The sequence below is a fragment of the Pelodiscus sinensis genome, chromosome 2 (genome assembly GCF_049634645.1).
Source record: "Pelodiscus sinensis isolate JC-2024 chromosome 2, ASM4963464v1, whole genome shotgun sequence".
Lineage (NCBI taxonomy): Eukaryota > Metazoa > Chordata > Testudines > Trionychidae > Pelodiscus > Pelodiscus sinensis.
This window is the reverse complement of record NC_134712.1, coordinates 135400350-135423570: the sequence shown is the minus strand read 5'-3', so window position 1 is coordinate 135423570 and position 23221 is coordinate 135400350. Positions and strand designations below refer to the sequence as shown.

At 44.7% G+C, this 23221-nt stretch overlaps 1 protein-coding gene across 1 annotated transcript in view; it reads right to left on the bottom strand.

Annotated features, from left to right (window-relative positions):
- The window catches only part of DAP (death associated protein), an 88165-nt gene extending 67354 nt beyond the window's left edge, over positions 1-20811 (bottom strand). Inside the window, exons 1-2 of the mRNA XM_075921471.1 lie at positions 20673-20811; positions 11167-11263 (exon numbers count right to left, since the gene is read on the bottom strand). Coding sequence (XP_075777586.1) covers positions 11167-11263; positions 20673-20727 — 152 coding nt within the window. The 5' untranslated portion in view covers positions 20728-20811. The remainder of the gene's footprint in view (positions 1-11166; positions 11264-20672) is intronic.
- Between the last annotated feature and the right edge of the window lie 2410 nt (positions 20812-23221).

The following is a 23221-nucleotide window of genomic DNA, read 5'->3' as shown; positions in this document are numbered from 1 at the left end:
GGTATTTCAGCTTCCTGTCCGGAAAACAAATTGAGAAAATACCGGACAAATAAAATGTCCAGTATTTTCGAATTAGGTAAGCTTTATTATCATTAGGAGTATCAGTACGTAGTTGCTTACTGCCTGGCTGGTAGACATGCTCACACTGTGTGTGTTTACCAGCTAGGCAGTACAGCATTACACGAGGGCGGGAGCGGGCCCAAGGCGGGAGGGAATCCCCGGGGCCGTACTCGCCCACGCTCCCTGCCGGGATCTCTGCATGTGCCTGGGTCAGCCCCACTCCCAACCAGCCGATTCTCCCCTCCCCACTCCACCTCCCCCCCGCCCTCCCCCGGCCAGCCCTGCTCCCCCAGACCTCCTCCCGGCCAGCCCTGTTTCTTGCTGGGCGGTCCCTCCCCCACCCCCGATCTCCCCCGTCCAGCCCCGCTGCTTCCGCCAGCCCTTCTTCCCGCTGGCTGGTGCCCCCCGTATCTTCCCCGGCCAGCCCCGCTTCCCAACGGCCGGTTCCCCCCCCTTCCCAGCCAGCCACGCTCCCCTCCCAGCTGCCCTCCACCCCCATCTGAAATCAAGTGTGTCTGGGTTTTTTTTTAAGCCACCTGGTAACCCTAGAGCTTTGTTACCTGTGCACCTGGCTTCTACTACATTTAAACTGTAGAGCACAGTGGGGATAACTCCTGGAACAGGCACAAACCAGGGCTGAGCGTCTTCCCTTATCATTTAATCAATTCAAATTGTATTGACTACACTATTAGCCAGTTACCCACTTCTTAGTTGTCATTATTAAAAAAAGACTATGGGAATACTGAAAGTGGGATTTTTATATTATATATATATACACACACACGCACTCACCTTATATGACAGTTCTCCATTTATAATGTTTAGGGCTTCCTCTAGCAAATATTTTAACTGTCTCACATCCATTCCTGGACATTTTTTCTTTTAAACTCACCTATCGAGGGCTTTAAACTAGGTTCGACGGGGACAGGTGAGCAAAGCCCACGGATAGGTGGAGAACATGGAGACCTGGGAGATAGGTCGGATATGGGAGGGAGCATGGGCTACAATGGCAGAGAGAAAGGAGGGTCAGGGCAAAACTGGGAGGCAAGGTCAAATCAGGATCTTAGATGCCTATCTACAAATGCAAGAAGTGTGGGAAACAAGCAAGAAGAACTGGAAGTGCTAATAAATAAGTACAATTATGACACTGTTGGCATCACAGAAACTTGGTGGGATAATACACGATTGGAATGTTTTTATAGAAGGGTACAGCTTGCTCAGGAAGGATAGACAGGGAAAAAAGAGAGGAGGTGTTGCCTTATATATTAAAAATGAACACACTTGGAGTGAGGTGGAGGTGGGCATAGGAGATGGAAATGTTGAGTCTCTGGGTTAGGCTAAAAGGAATTAAAAACAAAGATGATGTCATGCTAGGAGTCTACTACAGGCCACCTACCCAGGTGCAAGAAGTGGATGAGACTTTTTCTAAACAACTAACAAAATCATCCAAAGCCCAAGATTTGGTGGTGTTGGGGGACTTCAACTATCCAGATATATGTTGGGAAAATAACACTGCGGGGCACAGACTATCCAATAAGTTCTTGGACTGCATTAGAGACAACTTTTTATTTCAGAATGTTGAAAAAGCTACTGGGGGGAAGCTGTTCTAGATTTGATCCTAACAAATAGGGAGGAACTGGTTGAGAATTTGAAAGTGGAAGGCAGGTTGGGTGAAAGTGATCATGAAATCATAGAGTTCACAATTCTGTAGAAGGGAGAACAGCAAAATAGAGACAATGGATTTCAGGAAGGCAGATTTTGGTAAGCTCAGAGAGCTAATAGGTAAAGTCCCATGGGAATTGAGACTGAGAGGAAAAACAACTGAGGAGAGTTGGCAGGTTTTCAAAGGGACATTGTTAAGGGCCCAAAAGCAAGCTATTCCGATGTGTCGGAAAGATAGAAAATATGGCAAAAGACCGCCTTGGCTTAACCACGAGATCTTGAATGATCTAAAAATAAAAAAGGAGTCATATAAAAAATGGAAAGTAGGACAAATTACAAAGGATGAATATAGGCAAACAGCCCAGGAATGCAGGGGCAAGATTAGAAAGGCAAAGGCACAGAATGAGCTCAAACTAGCTATAGGAATAAAGGGAAACAAGAAGACTTTTTATAAATACATTAGAAGCAAGAGGAAGACCAAGGAGAGGGTAGGCCCACTGGTCAGTGAGGAGGGAGAAACAGTACCAGGAAACTTGGAAATGGCAGAGATGGTCAATGACTCCTTTGTTTCGGTCTTTACCGAGAAGTCTGTAGGAATGCCTAACATAGTGAATGCTAGTGGAAAGGGGGTAATTTTAGAAGGTAAAATAAAAAAAGAACAAGTTAAAAATCACCTAGAAAATTTAGATGCCTGCAAGTCACCAGGGCCTGATGAAATGCATCCTAGAATACTCAAGGAGCTGATAGAGGAGGTATCTGAGCCCCTAGCTATCATCTTTGGAAAATCATGGGAGACAGGAGAGATTCCAGAGGACTGGAAATGGGCAAATATAGTGCCCATCTATAAAAAGGGAAATAAGAACAATCAAGGAAACTACAGACCAGTTAGTTTAACTTCTGTGCCAGGGAAGATAATGGAGCAAATAATGAAGGAAATCATCTGTAAACACTTGGAAAGTGGTAAGGTGATAGGGAACAGCCAGCATGGATTTGTAAAGAACAAATCATGTCAAACCAATCTGATAGCTTTCTTTGATAGGATAACGAGCCTTGTGGATAAGGGAGAAGCGGTGGATGTGGTATACCTAGCCTTTAGTAAGGCATTTGAAATGGTCTCGCATGATATTCTTATCAACAAATTAGGTAAATACAACTTAGATGGGGCTACTATAAGGTACGTGCATAACTGGCTGGATAACCGTACTCAGAGAGTACTTATTAATGGTTCACAATCCTGCTAGAAAGGCATAACAAGTGGGGTTCCGCAGGGGTCTGTTTTGGGACTGGCTCTGTTCAATATCTTCATCAACGATTTAGATATTGGTATAGAAAGTACGCTTATTAAGTTTGCAGATGATACCAAGCTGGGAGGGGTTGCGACTAACCTGGAGGATAGGGTCAGAATTCAAAATGACCTGGATGAATTGGAGAAATGGTCTGAGATAAATAGGATGAAGTTTAATAAAGACAAATGAAAAGTGCTCCACTTAGGAAGGAACAATCCGTTTCACACATACAGAATGGGAAGCGACTGTCTAGGAAGGAGTACGGCAGAAAGGGATCTAGGGGTTATAGTGGATCACAAATTAAATATGAGTCAGCAGTGTGATGCTGTTGCAAAGAAAGCAAACATGATTCTGGGATGTATTAACAGGTGTGTTGTGAGTAAGACATGAAAAGTCATTCTTCCGCTCTATTCTGCGCTGGTTAGGCCTCAATTGGAGTATTGTGTCCAGTTCTGGGCATCGCATTTCAAGAAAGATGTGGAAAAATTGGAGAGGGTCCAGAGAAGAGCAACGAAAATGATTAAAGGTCTAGAGAACATGACCTATGAGGGAAGGCTGAAGGAATTAGGTTTGTTTAGTTTAGAAAAGAGAAGATTGAGGGGGGACATGATAGCAGTTTTCAGATATCTAAAAGAGTGTCGTAAGGAGGAGGGAGAAAACTTGTTCATCTTGGCCTCTGAGGATAGAACAAGTAGCAATGGGCTTAAACTGCAGCAAGGGAGGTTTAGGTTGGACATTAGGAAAAAGTTTCTAACTGTCAGGGTGGTCAAACACTGGAATAAATTGCCCAGGAAAATTGTTGAATCCCCATCTCTGGAGATATTTAAAAGTAGGTTAGATAAATATCTATCAGGGATGGTCTGGACAGTATTTGGTCCTGCAATGAGGGCAGGGGACTGGACTCGATGACCTCTCGAGGTGGTCCCTTCCAGTCCTACTATTCTATGATTCACAACTTCTTTACTCTCTATTTATAGAAGTTCTGTATTTTAGTCAATATGTGATAAAAAATACTTTAAAAGTAAACTGGCATGCATGCACTTACTCTAATACCTCACTAGCACAACCTCTTCAGTAGAGATAAAAAATCAACTTCATGTGGCTTAGTTCAGTCTAACTTCCTAGTGCAGACCAGGCCTAAATACGCTGCAATGGTACTTGGCAATCACTAGCAGCAAAAGGGAAAAAAAAGATGCCAACTTTACTTCCATTTAATTCCTACAAGTTCTGATGAATCAAAATGGGAGAAAAAGGGAGAAAAGGAAAAAAAAATTGACCTTTATGAGTGTAAATAGTAGCAGTCTGCACTTGGAAGGAAAAATGACACCTGCTTTCCACGCTGCTTCTCAACTGAGACAACAGATGTACTATAATTAAAGTATTGAGATTTAGTAAGTTATATTGACAGACAAATGAAGGATGCCAGGGTACCTTAAGCAATTCCTCTCTCACCCCAAAACTGAGCAAGCGCAGAGGCAGACACTTCTGACATATGGACAGCCATATGCTTCACTGTATGCCTATGCTTTTAATTCACTACCTGACAGATTTTAAAGCATCTTTTGAAGTAGTTTCATTTTGCAAGATCAATAGAATCATGGCCAATTCCCAGATCTTAAATGGAATTAATTCCGCACAATTCATACTTTCTAATGCACAAGAAGAAATCAGAAATGACACTAGATTCACAATTCCAAAGCAGGTTTGCTCTCAAGTCAGTGAAGATTTTGTAGCCTCAGAAATATTCTATGCAATAAAGACTATTAGATATACTACTGGAGGGAACATTTTTATCAAATCTGTTTGTCTACGCATATCTAAAAACTACCAGCATTAATGCTTGGTAATTAAATCACTGCAATAGCCCACTTTCTACCACAGATAAAAGCAAGGAGAAAGAATAAAATATCCAAGCATTTAATCCAAGAAGTCTTCACTGTTTATTCTATTTGGTTCAAGGACAACACGTAGCAGTTACTGCTAAGAACTCTGAGTACTAATCTCATTGTTGCTTCCACTTCTTGAGGTCCTACAAGAATAGTTAATGAAACTCTCAGGTAAAACTGAATGACCTGCTATCATTTCAAATTATCTGTCCTTCAAAAGCATTTACTGCATTAAAGTTCAAGGTGTTGGCAGGTGAGTCCCATTGTCACAATCAAGCATGCATGTTTATGAAGTCCAGTGCTATTGTAATAACCTTTTCATCTAAGTAGTTTTAAAAAATTACCCATGTAGTTTCTGTTAGGGATATTAAAAGTTGGTTAAATAGGTAACCGTATAACTGCTGAAATTCTCAGTGGTTACACTCTGTGGCCTCCTCGGTATAAAGCTTAAATAAGTATAAATAAGCTTTATACTGCAAAGTTCACAGTGAAGCCTCCTCCCTGAGAGCCAGGCTGCCAGCCCTTTTGTCCTAGCTAAAAATCGAACTCCAAAAGATCAATCGTGGCAGTGGCGATGTTTTGTTTAGTGTACAGAAGGCCTCAGGGTATGTCTACACTACCAATGGAGCAATGCTGTAGTGATTGATCCACTGGGGCAGGGCGATTTATCAAGACCAGTGAAGACCTACTAAATCAACTACCGAATGTGCTCCCATCAACTCCAATGTGCTCCCATCAACTACCAGAATGAGAAGCTTAAGGTAAGGGAAAGGGAAATTAGGGATGTAAGCAACTAGTTGACTATCCAATAAGACTAGTCTTATTGAGTAGTTGAGCCACTACTGACTAGTCACTCCCTGCCCCTTGCTATCTCGGTATCAGAGGCATCAAGGGGGTGGGGAGAGCAGGAGCTGATGCTGGGTGGAGCAGGCTTAAAAATCAGTCCCCCCAGCACCGTCTCTGTGGGGAAGCAGGGGCGCAGCAGGGGAAATGGTGTGAGCGGGGACAAAAGCAGTCCCTGCTCATGCAGGCTCCCGACTGCTGCGCCTCTCTCCCTTTAAAATGTATAAGAGCCGCAGGTGGCTCTTGTATATTTCAAATGTAGAGGCACAGCGGGATAGTGAGCAGCCCCCTTATCGACTAATCAAGTCAATGGAAATTCCATCGATGACTCGATTACTTGATTAATCTGAATTTAACATCCCTAAGGGAGATCATATCATAAGATACGTGAGGATTGCTTGTAGTGACAGCATGGTCAAGACAATAAACAAAGAGGGAAAAGTTTAACTAAGTCTTTTCCAAGCTTTGCAAAAAACCCTAAGTTACCTATAAATTAATTTTGCAATTCTAAAAATCCTTAATGGCTTTTGTTCTGTTCATGATCAGTTACGGTTATTCAGATCTATTTTGAAAGGCAAATCTGATTATAAAATTAAAGTCTTCACTATATACATAATTCATATGTTTGCACAAAATACAATAGTTTTCCATATTCTCTCATCAGTGCCTGACTCTAGTGCTCATGCAAACATTATTAATTTCAGTGTCAATAATAAGTTTCTAGGACAATGAAACGTGAACAGAAAGTAATCAAGTCACTCATCTAATGACTGAAGAATAACTTAAGTTGAATGGAAGAAATACAATTGGGCAAACTGAGAACAAACCATCCCCCTCAATTTCTAGATATGGAGATTGAAAATGACAACCAGCAGGGACTGGAAGGCACACCGATGATTGGGGGAAAAGGGGCTTGAGTGGCATTATCTCCTGTTCCCCAGAACACACATGGGCATGGGCACCAGCAGTTCACAAGTTTAAGCGGGAGAGCAGGGATTGGCTGGAATGGAGGGCAGAGTCAGAGTCACTCTCAGGTGCAGCAGAATGATATAAAACAGATAATGTAATTACAGCTGAAGCAGCAACAATTTCATAGTGCCCTGTTCGCCTTTGTTACCCAGCTGCAGCTAAAGGTCCTGCTGCTTGAACTCATGTACCTATCCAGCAGCATGCCAGCACCAGACTATGATGGAGTCAATACATCTTTTCCTTGTAGATGCACAGGTTTCCCTCATGTCGCTATAGCCCTAGCACATCCTGTCTAGACAAGCCAAATAGCAATAGCACCCACCCCCTCAGATTAATGCCATGCTACTCCAGATTGTAATTCACAGTGCTTCCTACTGAACTATCACCTTCCTGCTAGCATTTTCACAGTAGGGCTCAATCTATTTAAAAGGAAATTCAAACTGATACATATTTTCAAAACAATCTTGAAACTACCTTTCCCTAAACATTTCTTTGAGGTCACAATCACAGGATGAGTCATTAACTTACTTTACAGAAAGACAATAGGGAGACAGACTTCCATAGCTAATGTGGTCAGAGAGCTGAAACAACTGATCTTGTGAGACTGGTACTTTTTATCCCCGTACTTAAGATGGACGTTCTACAGGTTGCTAGGCTTTCTATCTTCTGGTAAACACACACAAAAAATTCCCTTTGCCCTGCTTTACAATGTTAGGACGAGTCTAGTTATATTTATACCTTTTTACAGTAATGTTTTGCAATGAAAAGAATCACTAAAGGCAACCTCATTGCAAGGAATCAGCCAGACAGCTAGATCAAAACAGAGGCTCAGAGGTCACCATTATCAAAATGGAATAGCAAAAACTTTCCATTTGGATCTAAAACAGGCAGGACCATCCAGCAACAGGTTCAGGATGACATGGTACAGAGAATAAAGTCAAATGAACAGCAGGTTATATACCTCAAAGGAATAGTATGCCTTTCAAAGCCAAAAAACATTTGACACAGGGGAGGAAAGAATTATTTTTTCCCCTGCTTTCCTAAAATTTCACTGACAAACCTGCTACAACCTGGTTTTCTCCAGACAGAATTTAGAGATGACTAATCTGGTAAAAGGTGGGCTATTCATTTTTTTCCCTACCTTTCATTCAGATTTACTAATTCAAACTCTTTCTTCACACAAATTCCTTGATTTTAAGTCACAGTGATAAGTGGAAAGAAAAAGTTCTTATCATGTTTTTATTCCTGAAGACACTGCATTTTTTTAGGACTGTATTAGCTATTACAGCACAGAAAAAAGTAGCTCTGTTTTTTTGGCACTTTTACTAAATACTGAAAGCAGTGCTGTCAATCAGCATAAAGGGAATTTGGGTAAAATTGGGTTCAGTTATAAAGGAAAAATAGCTGGCATCATAAATGATTATTTTACATATTTTAAGCCTAAAAGGCAATTACAATGTTCAAATTTGAATGCCAAATAAAATAAATCCTCCTTAAATGTTTTGTGCATTACAGTAAACTTCCGATAATCTGGCATCTTTAGGACCCAGGGGGTGCTGGATTATCAGATATGCTGGAGTACCGTAAGTGGGGTTATGAGGAGCCTGGGGTGGGGGTGGGGGGGTCGGTGGAGAACTGCGCAGGGTGGGAGAGGGCGGCACTGCAGGACCAACCTGGCAGCACCCCAGCTGCTCTGCCCCGGCTTCCCCAAGTCAGCCGCTGGTCAGTTTCAGCAGCGGCTGACCTGGGGAAGCCAGGGGCAGAGCAGCTCTAACTGTCTGGAGCACTTCCGGGTTCCAGTTGGTGCAGGACTATCAGGAGTGCCGGACCACTGGATGCCGGATCACTGGAGTTTTACTGCAGTTACTTTAAATATTTTTAATATACAATAATGAAAAAATGTTTTGCTGATTTTTCAGTAAAATGAGGCAAGGACTCCAATAAATATGGGAAAATACACAATTGTTTTCCACAATCTCCCACTACAATCAACGAAAGTCTTATAGCAGGTGAGTCCAGCTCCAAAAACATCAAGTTATTCAGAAGCCCATAACTCCTCAAATATTTGCTGTCTCTCACCCCAAAGTTCAAGACAGTAATGAACAGCTGGTATTGTAAGCCACATCAGCTCTGGGATGGATGAAAGGAAAACAAAACCCGTGGCTTGGTGTACAGTGAATTAAAAAGCAAGAAATTTGAATTAGTACAGCATCACTCACTTCAAAGAAGACCATAGGTTTGATGTTTTTCACATTCGAGGCTCTGTGGTTTTGGCCCATGACTAGATGGGGAAAGGAATCAGAAGACTGGTGCATTGTATGGCATAATTCCCCTCCAAACTAAGTTTGCCAACTTCCAGTTCACAAAACCGAACCAAACACCCTAGCCCTGTGTGTCTCCCTCTCCCCCCAATTCCATCTCCCTCAGTGGCTCCCTTTCCACTACTCTCACTGTCACTGGGCTGGGGCAAGAGTTTGGGGTGTGGGAAGGTGAGGCCTCTAAATGGGGGTTCAGGCTTCAGGTGCAAGAGGGGGTTTAGGGCTGGTGCAGGTAATTGGGGTGCAAGGAGAAATGAACATTTCAGGGGAAGGGGGAAGGTGCTGCGGGGAGGGGGGGGAGGTAGAAATGAGGGATTAAAGGTATAGGAGGAGGCTCCAGGTCAGCAGCATTAATGCAGGCTGCCTGCCTGCCCTGGGGTGAGGGGTGGGAGGCTCTGCAATACACTGCTCTCCTGCAAGCACTGCCCCTACCTCCCACTGGCTGGTTGAAGTGCAGAGCCTGTGCCAAGTGTGGCAGGGGCAGCATGTGGAGCCCTGTAACTTCTGCCCTCCACCTATGAGTTGGAACTGCTGGCCACTTCTGGAGTGCAGTGCCGTGCCCCAGGACAGGCAGGCAGCCTGCCTTGGCACCACTGGCCTAGGGCACTGGCAGCAAGAATGTTAATGGTCTGGTCAGCAGCGCTGACTATAGCTGCCAGCATTCTTTTTCAACTGGGTGTTCCAGAAAATTGGTCACCCTATTCCAAACCAGACACTTGGTCACCATACTCCAAATCCATGCTGTTTCTTCTCCTAAGAATAACCAAACACACATTGTCTGTTTTATTTTAAATTGACCCCTTGCTTCCCACTCATATACCTGCAAGGCAGAGTGGATTAGGCCAGACATGGAAGGAAATCAGCAGAAGCATAGCTTGGTACTCTATGGGGCACAGACAGTATGTCTAATTGAAGCCCAGGGCTGGCCTGTGTCCAATGATCCAGGTTGTTTAATTGCCACATACGTTAGAGATAAGGCTGAAACCCAGGCTCTAGGACTCTGTGGGGGTCCCAGTGCTCAGTCTGAGCCCATATGTCTACATTCCAGTTAAATAGCCCCTTTAGCCTGAGCTCCACAAGACCAAGTCATCTGAGGGGTAACTCAGAAGCAGAGGGCATGTGTCCAGACTTATTTGGCCATATAGCTCGCAGATTTCCCAACACATCTTAGGCAAACCATCAATTAGAAGGCCCTTGTCTCAGATTTAGGCTCTGTCTATACTACTAAGTTTTGACATCAAAATTCCTTTTGGTGACAAAACAGCAAGGGCATACACAGACTTTTTGCTTTTCCCCTCCATATACTGTTGACAAAGAGCTAGCGTACACTCTGCTGTTTGTTTTGCTGACAGAACTGGTTTCCACAAGCATCCCACTATGCCTGCCCTGATGGCTCTGCTCAGATTTGATCTCTGCTGCTCTATAGGCAAGAGCCACTCTCCTTTCAAAGATCCAGTGAGCTGCTCCATTTGGGTAACAAAGGGCAAATCATTGGAATGCTCCTGTTCTACCCTTCACTAGCAGACTGCTGTTGCAGGGGGAGGGGTACACACTGCTGCGCTATTTTGACGTTCCTCACTACAGAGAGCCCATAGAGCTATAAATGATAGCCTCTTCAGCTGCTGCGAATGGTTATGAGAGAACAGAGGGGGAATCCCAAGAGGGGCAAGGATCATCTCTGCCTTCCTACAACACTGCACTGTGGGATACATACCCAAAGTGCATTGTTCACATTATCTATGATGGTGCCCCCAGTGTGGACATGATCTGTGGATAGAGCGCAAATGTGAACATCAGGAGGTGATTTTTATGACAAAACTTGGTATTGTGAACATACCCTTAATTGGAAGAGGAAAGGGAATCAGAGAAAAAGGGGCCACATTCACCTCACAGGATGATTTACAGGCAGTTCTGCAAGGTGAAAATAGCTGTTTTTCCAATACGATCCTGCATTTCTATTTTTAAATTGGAATACAAACAACGCCAGATTACAAGCAACTGTAGATAGCATCAAGGCCCAACTCAAACAAACATGTTTTACCCAGACTCTTAAAATAAACAAACCCAAGCTAATGTTTAAAGAAACAGAAATTAGCTGTACAAATATGCATAAAAACCATATATGGACTTCAGACTGCTTACCTGCTGCTTTCCCACTCTTCATCATCCTTATCTTTCTCTTCTTTGGCATCTGAAGTGTGGGGGTGTTTCTGCACAATTCTCATCCCACCAGCTTTCACTAGAATGAAAATAAGAGTAATGATTCAAATCAATTGAACTGAAGGTGAACTAGTAAAAATAAGGACCCATTTCCACAAAATTTAAGAATCAGAACTGTATAACTCCAAACAAGCTTGAGATTATCTGCAGGTACAGGATCTGAGTAGTAGCTGGTTACATCTCACTACTCAGCACGTTGTATTGCCATCTCTCACCCAATGAACTGGCCACTCAAAGCACCTCTTATTATTTCCATAACTCCTTGCTTCAATGTCTGTCTCTACTAGCCTGTAGCAACAAGAGGCAGCTATGGAAGTCTGGGACTATCATACTGAACAAGAAAAGCAGTGTCTTTTGCAAAACAGCACACATGAAAGCTTAATTTCATATAAACTAATACTGCTCCAGATTACATCAACAGTGCTAGAAAGCTGCACTTTCGCTATTCCACACTAAACATATACAAAAATCAAACCTTTTTTAAATAAAAAATGTAATAGCATTACCAGTTAGGGATGTTAGATAGAGGGTAACAGAATAGTCAACTAACTGCATGAATTCTTAGTGGTTAGTCAAATATTCTACAGTCCCCGAGATTGCCAGTGCAATCCAGCCCCACTCCCAGGGAGGCCCCTGCCACTCTGATACAGAAATAGCTGCACAGAGGCAGCAGTGCAAGATGCCAGGAGGTAGCCAGTCTATGAGGGGAGCCAGTTTAAAAACCAGCTCTCCTAAAAGGCCAGCTGTAGCTAGTAGAGGCAGTAGCGCAGGGTGGCAGAAGCCCACTTCCGCGGGAGGTCTGAGCTCCCCGCAGACAGAAGCTGCTGGGGGGGTGGGAGGGGACTGCCCTAAAACAGCCCTGTCTGTGGGGAGCTCCAAATCTCCATGAACAGGGGCTGCTGCCGCAAAGCAACCTCTGCCCTTAGAGAGCCAGGGGTAGAGGCTGCTTCGTGGGAAGCGGGGAGGGGGCGCGAGGTGGAGGTGTCACCGCCAAGCCAGTGCAGGGGGAGGAACTGTCTTTTAAACCTGCTCAAAACCCAGTTCTCCCCAGCACTGGCTCCTGTTTCCCCACCACCACCACCAAGAGAGGTAGCAAGAGGGGATGTGACTAGATTAACTTAGATGTGACTAGATTAACAATAAATTTAGGCTTACCAGTAGTTGACAAGTTAACTACTTGTTCATATCCCTAATACCAATACAAATGTAAAGACACTGTCAATTCACCTTTGACAGTAACTTTTGCATTTGTAAATACAAGCATTAGCCAGACAGGCCAACTCTTACAAATTTATCACGAGAGATGTGATTTCTAAGTGAAATTAAGCCAAAATTGTGTCTAACAGAATTCATGTTAGTACGAGACACAGGACAACACTAATTGTCACATGAATGCACTCTGGGTATGGGCAATGGGAGCAAGGAAATCAGGAAACTGAACTAAAAATCACAATATAATCTTTTTAAAACATCATAATTTTTGGGGGGGAAGGGGGGGAGGACAACAGGATTGATTCACAATTGTTGATCTCTTGGCAGTGTTGATCACCAAACCTCAAACCCAAGACAAGTTCTCTGATTATTTACTTTTAGTCCCAAAAAAACCCAAAAAAACCTCTTGAAAGTGCAACTCAGTTCACTGTTCATCCAGAGAAAACTGCAAAACAGAAACCAGGCTCTGCCTGGGTAATCAATAGAAGCTTACATATCTGCAGATACCCGTGGACAGGGGAGTGGATACCCATGCAAGGGCCCCTCCCTGCCCATTCCAACCAGCCACCAGGCGGGCTGGCAGGGGGAGAGAAGTTAGCGCCAGGGCACAGCCAGCAGGGAAAGGATGCAACAAGCTCCATCCTAAAATCTTCCTGCAGGAGATGCCAAGTGCTGCTCCTGCCTGCCCTTCTTCCCCCACTGCCTGGTGAGCCCTGGCCTCAGGTCCCTGCTGCCACTTACCTCCAGTGCCTGGCGGAGGTTGTTAAATCCTTTTAAATTTTGTTTAACCTGTTAATAATGTTTAACCAGTTAACTGATTAAGGGAGGGTTCAGGGGGAGCAGCCCCCTGTCATGGGCAGGGGCTGCTTCAGCCCCCACCAGTAACCATTCACATCTTTAGTCCCTGCTACCACTTACTCCCAGTCCCTGCTTTCAAGCTGCCTGCCTCTTTCCTGCACAACCTTGCCCATTCGTTGTTCATCTGTGCTCCCAGCACCCTCCCGTCCAGATGGTTTATTGTGCGGATGCATGTAAAATCCAAATCACAGATTAGATTATGAGCTCAGCCTGGTGGATGTGGATCGGATGCAGATAAACATTTTTGTGTCCCCACAGGGCTTTAGTAATCAGGACGACTCGAGTAGCTCCCTGATTTGGGGCCTAAAATAAAAGTAAAATTGATTTTTCTTTAAATTTTTAGCTTTAACATTCTGTGGTAATATTGATAACTGGTAAAAATCTACTAGGTTACAATAAGACAAAAAACATTTCAGGTGGCAGTGCCTCTTAAGAAAACAAGTTCAAATTATGTTACAATCAATGATTCTACAACAGAACTATTTAAGAGACAGAACACAAAACTCCATGCTAGCAAAAAGATTCACCTCAGACTTTTTGGTTGTGTTTCAAGTTGATACAGCTTCTATGAAAGAGTTTGTTTGAACATTTCAGAGATGCCCACGATCTGAATAAAGCCCACTCAATCAGCCTTATTAGCATCACACTACAATTAACAGATTTTTTTCCTTTTCTCCCCCTCCTCTTCTTTTTCTGATATGAATTCTAGGTTCCCGTTTTTTCCACTCCAGCTCATTTGAAGTGGGTTTTGCCCATGAATGCTTATGATCAGGGCTCGACAAATAATGCAATCTACTCGCCTGTGGCGAGTAGATTACAACCCAGAAGAGCTGGGTTCGGGCGATTTGTGCATGCGCAGAACAAACTGAGCACGCACAGATCACCGGACAGCGAGGCTGGCGAGCGGGGCTTGCCGCAGTTCGGCGAGCCCTGCTCATGATGCTATATATATTTTTTTTTTGTTAGTCTCTAAGGTGTCACAGGACTACTCATTGTGAATAAATATAATGACAATCACCCTAAGAGATTGGCAACATTATGAAAAGCTTCCAATGCCAATATCTATGATGCTCTTATTCTGAGGACAAAGAGATTACGAAGTTTGTATCGTTGCAAGTAATACTGGAAATAAACCAAAATGCCTATCGGTGCACAGAATTTTCCATAAATTAGAATTGCGAGAAAGATATATTCATATGCTGTTCTTACAAAGCACATGTTTGGGAGGGTAATACAAAAATTTTAGTTTTTATCCTCACACAAATCAGTTTGTTTAAAGAATGTATTTGGTTGATATTAACCATTTAAAAAAATATTAAGACAAATCAAAATGTTTAAAAATACCCTAATTTAACAATGGAGAACAATTTAAGAGACACTTACAAGGCAAAACTAAAGCAAGCACGATTGGCAATGTATTTAATAATCTAACATTTACTATTTCTCAAAATCTGTATTAAGAATTCTTAGCTTACCTTTAAAAAGCACAAAATATATAAAATACTAAAATAGTGAATGCTCTTTATCAGATATAAAGAAGTTTTTATTAGGGAATGAAAAAAATTACAAGAGAAACTCCTGCTAATCTTTCATGATGCAAACTATTAAAGACTATTTGCTTGCATTAGTAAATAGCATCAGGGTCTATGAAACACCATCCAGCATTGACATCTCCATTTTACTTTGTTTATAAAGACTATTAGCCCCGTTAATACTTCCTCGAATGGTTTTAAAGGTAGGAATTTATACAAATAGAAAAAAGGTACAATAAAAACAGGACGGTAGTTAAATTTTGAGGAACCACAGAACAGGAAGCATGACAGCATATTTTTGACATAAAACAAGTATTATCAAAGCTTATTGCTTTGTATGTTATTTCTTGTCTAAACTACAGTTCAGGAGAACAAAAGTAAATATAGCTGCTAGCAAGAATACCTGAGAAACTAATAAAACAACAAATGGTCTAGGAGCACTTTATAGACTAACAAAACATGTAGATGGTATTATGAGCTTTCGTGGGCACAACCCACTTCTTCAGATGACCGGAGTTATGAGTAGGGGAAATGAGAACTCGAAATAAATAGGAAAAGGGGGTGGGGGAGAGAAAGATGCTCTGTCTCCCACCACCCTTCCCCCTTCTTTTTTCTTAAAGTATCTGGAGAAAGGATGCTAAACCTGAGCAGATAAAAATCAAAGTCAGTAGACAGATTGCTAAGGTAGGAAGGATACCATTCAGAAAGCTGTTAGCACCTTCAATGATAAAGACTCCACCATCCAGTATCTCGATTGAGCCCATTAGCATGTGAATTGAAATTGTATATGTATTGTAATTCCAAGCTTTCCCTGTGGATTTGGTTTGAGGAGCTGGCCTTTGAGAAGACCGCCACCTGAAGATCTGTTAGATTATGGTTAGGTAAGCAGAAATGTTCTCCCACTGGCTTATGAGTATTTCCTATGGCTGTGTCTAGACTGGCCAGTTTTTCCAGAAAATCAGCCACTTTTCCGGAAAAACTTGCCAGCTGTCTACACTGGCCACTTGAATTTCCGCAAAAGCACTGACGATCTCATGTAAGATTGTCAGTGTTCTTGCGGAAATACTATGCTGCTCCCGTTCGGGCAAAATTACTTTTGCGCAAAAGGGCCAGTGTAGACAGCTCAGCTTTGTTTTCCGCAAAAAAGCCCCGATCGCGAAAATGGCGATCGGGGCTTTTTTGCGGAAAAGCGCGACTAGATTGGCATGGACGCTTTCCCGCAAAAAGTGCTTTTGCAGAAAAGCGTCCGTGCCAATCTAGACTTTTTTTCCGAAAATGCTTTTAACGGAAAACTTTTCAGTTAAAAGCATTTCCGGAAAATCATTCCAGTCTAGACGTAGCCCTTATGTATATCCAATTTGTGTCCACTGATTCTTTCCTGCAGAGAACGTCCAGTTTGACCATCATATATAGTAGAGGGTGACTGTTGGCATTTGATAGCGTAGATCAAATTACTAGACAAGCAATCAAATGACGCTTTGATTTTGTGGCTCATGTTGTTTGCTCCAGTGATGAATTCATCAGTGTAGACATGTGGGCAGAGTTGGCATCTTTTTTGGTTGCAGGGCCAGCTTCCTGGAGGCTTATGATGTGGTTGTGTGTCATGGTTACCAGAAAGAATACATTTCAGGTTAGGGGGTTGTCTGTAAGCAAGAATAGGTTTTTCTCCTAAGGCCTCTGAGAGTGAGGGATCATTTTCCAAGATGGGTTGTAGATGGTGTATAATGCGTTGGAGGGGTCTGAGTTGTGGACTGTAAGTAACAACAAGAGGAGTTCTGTTATTTTCTCTTTTGGGTCTGTCTTGAAGTAGTTCACGTCTGGGTACTTTTTTGGCTCTGTCAATTTGTTTTTTCACTTCCCCAGGTGGGTATTTCAGTTTTATGAATGCTCTGTAAAGATCCTGTAAGTGATTGTCTCTGTCTGTGGGGTCAGAGCAAATCCAATTGTATCACAGGGCTTGGCTGTATACAATTGACTGAAAAATGTGTCCGGGATGGTAGCTGGAAGCATGAAGGTAAGTGTAACAGTCAGTGGGTTTCCGATATAGGGTGGTTGAAAGTTGTCTATTATTTAGCTTTACTGTAGCATCCAGGAAGTGGATTTCCCTTATGGACTGGTCCAAGCTAGCCATGAGGGCTGAGGGACTTTCTGGCTGCTGGCAAGTCCCGCAATCTGAAGGATTTTTGGCTGGCAGCATGGAGCCTCTCAGCTCCCATGGCTGGGAGCTAAGAGTCTCCACACCAGCAGCCAGTAAGTCCTTCAACCAGCACTGCTTCCCAAGCCACAGGAAGCAATATGGATTGAAGGATGCGCTGGCTGTGAGAGGCTCCATACATTTATTTTAATTTTTATTTTAAACTTTCCACCGACCCCCTATAGTATCATCACAGACCACAGGTTGGGAACCACTTGTTTAGGCAAAGCCCTCGGGAAGAGAGGGGGACATTTATTGGATCTCTCAAACCAGTACAGATTCTAGTTTTGTTCACCATTACTCAGTGGATGGGCTTGTTATATAGCTGTAGGCCACTTATTGAAGTTCGAGACTATAATGCTCACACATTTTGATTCTTCTTCTTGATAACTGCCAGAGACTCCCCAGTCATCCCAACTACATTACTCCTCACAGCTTACAGCATTTTAGGGATATTAGCAAATGGCTGTTTTTGTAAACGTGTAACCATGGAATTTTTCAACAGCAGGCAAGGGAGCTTGTGCTCACGAGAAGCCTACTTTTAAGCCAGCTCCTCACAAGCACAGGCTCTCGCTTGCTCCCCCAGTCCCTGATACAGAGGCAGCAGTGTGGATGGGGGAGGAGCCAGTATGCACAGGGAGCCAGCCTTGAAACCTGGCTCGCCACAATCACTGGCTCCCGCCCCTTCTTCTCCCTGCCACCCCGGCACTGCTGCCTCTGTGGGAGGCTGGGCAAGGTGTGAGGGCAGATAGCCAGCTTAAAAGCTGGCTCCTCACAGGCACTGACACCTGCTTTCTCCCCCTTGTGTCCTCTGACAAACGTAGCAAGGGGGACAAGGCTGCATGTAGCTATTAGGATTAACGACTACACACTAATATTCCTACTACATTTAGATTACTGATATTCTAAATTGGGCCTGATCTTGTATTCACTGAGCACCTATACATCTGAATGAAGTCACTGTGAACCAAGGAACTTTACTGTTGGCCCCGAACACTTAACATTCAATATTTTCCCTTTCTAGTACCCTTAACTATTTATTCTATGTATTTAAAATAAACAATACAGTAATGATTCTGGCCCAAGGTTAAATTAGACTGACATTAGGAAAAAAAAACACACTTTGTATGTTTTAGGACAGCCTTTCAGTTAATATTGAGAGAAAAACTAAAGCTTTGGAAACTTATGAAAATGTTACTAGATATATACCTTTCCTGTTTACTAAATTCCTTTTATTGTTTCATGTCCATATTCTAGTGGGCAGTTCAAATTTTAAAAATGTACTAAAACATGAAAACAGTATTTTTATTTATTAGCAGTTTCAAAGATACACTGTACTCACCACCCAATTTTTTCATGTATCCTGCTGAGGTTAAAAGAAATGAGTAACTATGCTCTTTACAGCAAGTACTAGATGTGTCAACCAGATTCAAATATAGATACACTAACCTTACTGACAGTAGCAACATTAGATATCGAGTAATTGAATAATTGTGTACTAGCATGAAATATTAGCCATTACACGGTTATTAGATAATCCACAGGGGTAGGACTAGCAGACAGCGTGCTCCCAAGGAGCCTGCCACTCTGCGCTGCCGCATCGGTATCTGGGATGTTAAATAACGGTTATTCAGCTAATCGAGTAGTCAATGGAATTTCTATCAACTACTTAATTAGTCAGCAAGGGAGGGTTTCATTACCCCTACTACATTTAAACTGCAGAGCCATAGTGGGGTTAGCCCCCAGGGCTGGTGTGAAGCAGGACTAAGCAGACTCCTACTACGTTTAAAATGCAGCAGGCTCTTACTACGTTTAAAACGCAGAGCTGCAGCAGGGTTAGCTCCCAGGGCCAGCGCAAATGGGGACTGCTTAGTCCCAGCTTGTGCTGGCCCCAAAAGCTACCCCCACTGCTACTACATTTAAAATGCAGAGCTGCAGCGGGTTTAGCTCTTTGGGGGCAGCATGCAGGCTCTGGGACACTGCAGCTCTGCCCCACTTTCCCCACACTGTGGAGCAGGGATGTTAAATTTTAATTAATCAACTAATTGATTAGTCAATGGAATTTTCATTGACTACTCAATTAGTCAATAAGAGGGGGCACTTGCTATCCCGCTGCACCTCTTCCTTTGAAATGTACTCAGCTCTTGTACATTTCAAAGGGAGAGGCAAAGCAGTAGGGATGCCTCTGCCTCCCCTGGCCCCCGCACAGAGACGTGGGGGGGAACCAGCTGTTAAGTTGGCTCCCCCCAGCACTGGCTCCTGCCCCCAACTTTGCTGCCTCTCTCTGACAGAGGCAGCAGGGGTGAGGGGGAAGCAACTAGTTGAGTGACTACTTGATTATCTGATAATCTTATGCTTATTGGGTTGTCAACTAGTCACTTACATCCCTACCACAGAGTCAGTGCTGGCGGGAGAGAACCATCTTTTAAGCCTGGGCTCATCAGTTAATCACAATTACACTCAGCCTTCTTCCTCCCCCCACCATCCTCTGCTGCCCCTGTATCAGGGACAGCAACACAGAGAGGAGGGGGCAGGTATGAGTCAGTGCTTATAGGGAGCCAGCTTAAAATCCAGCTCCCTGCACACACAGGTTCCCATGGAGCCACTTCCTCTCTTCACCCCCACATGTGTAAGCGTGTGTAACGGCTGAAATGTTCAGCATTTACATTTACCAAAATGAACATGTTTTAACATCCCTAGTTATGCACTGAATGAGCATAACTTTTATTTGTAGATACTCCACATGACACCAAGATACACAGACTCTTCTTCTCAACCTGTGTACTACGCACATTTTTAACATCAGCTTCAATTAAGCTTTTAAATATTATTTGTATTAACCTAGCCCCTTCCCTCTCTCCCCTCTAGCCTCTGCCATTTATTGGGGCTGGAGACATTGGCTGCTGTCATGTACAGCTGTGCAAAAATGGGTAAAAGTACTACTAAGAACCTGGCAGTGTTTCTCACTCAGTTTACACAGCTGCAAATGAAAAAAAAAAAAGCAGTGAAGAAACAGAGCCCGTGTTTCCCAGCTTTCAGGTAACTTAACGCTAATAGCAGGCTGCTTCTGGGGCCTCCTCCATCCCTTGCCATGGGTGTTCCTGCACGAGGGTAAACATGTCCCTCACCAGGAAAAGTTCACCCATGCTCAGTAGCTAAGCTGCAAAGCCGCGCAGCCCGGGCCGAGCCAGGCATCGCTTGCCGATTCGAAACTTCGCTGGGGAAGGGAGGCAAGCGAGCGGCGCCGGGCTGGCGCAGGCGGGGCTGGTTTCTAGCTGGGGCTCGCTGAGCGCACACGCCGCCGCTGACGGTTTGACCGGGGGCCGCGGCTGCGCGGGACGAGCCGATCCGGAGACCTGAGCGTCTCCGCCCCGAGGCGGCCGCTCCCCGCGCGCTCCGCCCCTCCCCCCCCGCGCGCTCCGCGAAGCGGCCCGCGGCGCCTTTGCTGCCGGGGGAGGGGCAGCGCCCGGCGGGACACCGAGGTGGCAGCGCTGCCTGGGGACGTGGCCGCCGCCGCCGCCTCACAAAGTCCCGCCGCCGCCGCCGGACGCGCTCTGGCCGCAGGGCAGCGACCTGCGCAGGCAGCAGAAGCGGGGCCCCCCCCCGGCGCTCCCCGCCCACGCGCGCTGTACCGGCAGGGGGGTGCCCGGCCCGGGTCTCGGCTCGCTCCTTGTCGGGCGAAGACATCGCGCTCGGCGCCCCACGTCCGGATAACACAAGGCCCCGCCCCCCTCCCCCGGCCCCCGCCCGGCCCGCGCTCGGCTCCGCGCTGCCAACGTGGCCGGCGGCGTTTGCAGCGAGGGGCGGGGCCCGCGGCGGCGCGTGCTTACCCGCCCCACGCGCCCCCTCCCCCTCCCCCTCCCTCCAGGCTGCCGCGGGGCTCGGGCGCCGGGGAGCCGCTCGGGGCTAGATCCCTGCCGGGCTCCACTGCGCTGAGCTGCACCCAGTACCGCTGTCCTGCCCGTATCGCCCCCCCCCCCCACAGTCCCCCCCGGTCGGGCGCCGTGGGGCTCGCAGGGCGCTTTCCCGCTGCAGATGACGTAGAAGGAGATTTTGGTCCAGAGATGGTGTCAACACGGTGGTCTTGTAAATTAATCCCCTCTCCCCCCGCTAGTTTACGTTTCACCCCCCCCCCCACACACACACACACAGGCATCCACGCTTCAGCCACACAGACCTGCCACCAGGGCTACCACAGGTTTGACCTTAATAATCTAGTGCCTGAGCAGCTCAATGTAATGTGACGTTGGCACAGTAAGACCAAGACTTATACTAAGCAGTTCAGTTGCTCTAGTTAAATGACTCCAGTGCCTGAAGCAATGTAGTTAAGCCAATCTAACCCTAACTGGGCAGTGCTAGTTCACCAAGTGACTTTTTCTGCCAGCCTAGCTACTGCCTCTTAGGGGCTGGATTAATTACAAGGGATGGGCCAGAACCCATCCTACAACTGTAGTGTATGGCTACACTTAAATGTTTCAGTTAAATATAGACATTCCTTTAGGTTATGTATCTGCTACAAGCACTGCTACTCCAGTGGCACTGCTGTAGCATAGACAGTACTGTGACAGAAGTATTTTTTCCATCATAGTAAATCTACCCCCTTGAGAGACATTAATGAAGTTGATGAAAGCATTTTTCCACTGCCTTAGCTGTAACTATCATGGGAGTTAGACTGACATACTACAGGCACTCCGCCAGTAGGCAAGATATCAGACTGCCTTCCCATCAACTCCCCCAAGGATAAGAATGTAAGAACCACAATACTGGGTCAGACCGAAGGTCCATCTAGCCCTGTATCCTGTCTTCCAATAGAGGCCAATGCTAAGTGCCCCCAGAGGGAATGAGCAGAACAGGTAATCATCAAGGCTATGTCTGCACTGTACTCTAAACTAGAGATAAGATACGCAATTTGTGCTATGCAAATTGTATACTTATTTGGAGCTTATTTCAAAATAGGCTATTTCGAAATTTGATGCTGTCTACACAGCACCAAATTTCAAAATAAAGTGTTATTTCAAGACATCCCTTAAGCCTTGTGGAATGAGGTGTACCGGGATGCCAAAATAGCACGCCCATTATTTTGAATAACAGGTGGCTTGTGAAGATGCAGGGGAATTATTTGTATCCCAACATAACTTGGGTGTGTAGACATACCCCAAGTGAGCCCATCCCTGTCACCCATTCCCCTACTGACAGAGGCTAGTTACACCATTCCTACCCATCCTGGCTAATAGCCATGGATGGACCTATATATTCCATTAACGTATATAGCTCTTTTTAAAATCATGTTAAAGTCCTGGCCTTCACAACATCCTCTGGCAAGCAATTCCACAGGCTGACTGTGTGTTGTGTGAAGGTTTATTTGTTTTAAACAGCTACCTATTCATTTTATTTGGTGACCCCTAGTTCTTGTAATGGGAACAAGTAAATAACTTTTCCTTTTGCACTTTCTCCTACTTTGAAGTAGGAATAAGAGCCTCCGGAAAAGGGCGCTTTTTCCGGAGGATCGGGGCCAGTGTAAACGCTCTTTTCCGGCTTTTTTAAAAGCCGGGAAAAAGCTGCGGACATTTTTATTTAAATGCCGCGGGGGATATTTAAATCCCCTGCGGATTTCCCTACTACGACTCATGAAATTTACATGCCCCTTCCGGAAAAGGGGCCAGTGTAGACGAGCCCGAGCAGTTTAGTATCATCTGCAAGTTTTGCCATTTCACTGTTTACCCCTTTCTCCAGATCATTTATGAATATGTTGAATAGGATTGGTCTCAGTATAGATACCTGCAGGACACCACTAGTTAAAGCTTGATATACCTCAGGCTGTTAAATGGTGCTGTGGTTTTTTTTAAACTTAAAATCTAAATAAAGAGATCTTGAGCCTTCTGTGTCTGTTCTCTTAATTTCCTAGATATTTCGAAATATCTTATTTCGAAATAACGCATCTAGACACAGAATGCATTTCGAAATAGTGTTTTGCTGTTTTGAAATAGCGTGTCCACACTGATTGGACGCTGAATTGCATTTAAGGCCAGCTGAAACCGGTTCCAGCAGGGCATCAGGTCAGGAGTTACTTTGTGTGGCTGCTGCCTGAGGCTATCTGAGGCCTGTGCTTAAAGGGACCCCCCCCGGACAGCCGGTTCTCAGGTTTCCCTGCTTGCTTGCCTATCTCGCTGAAGGACAGCAA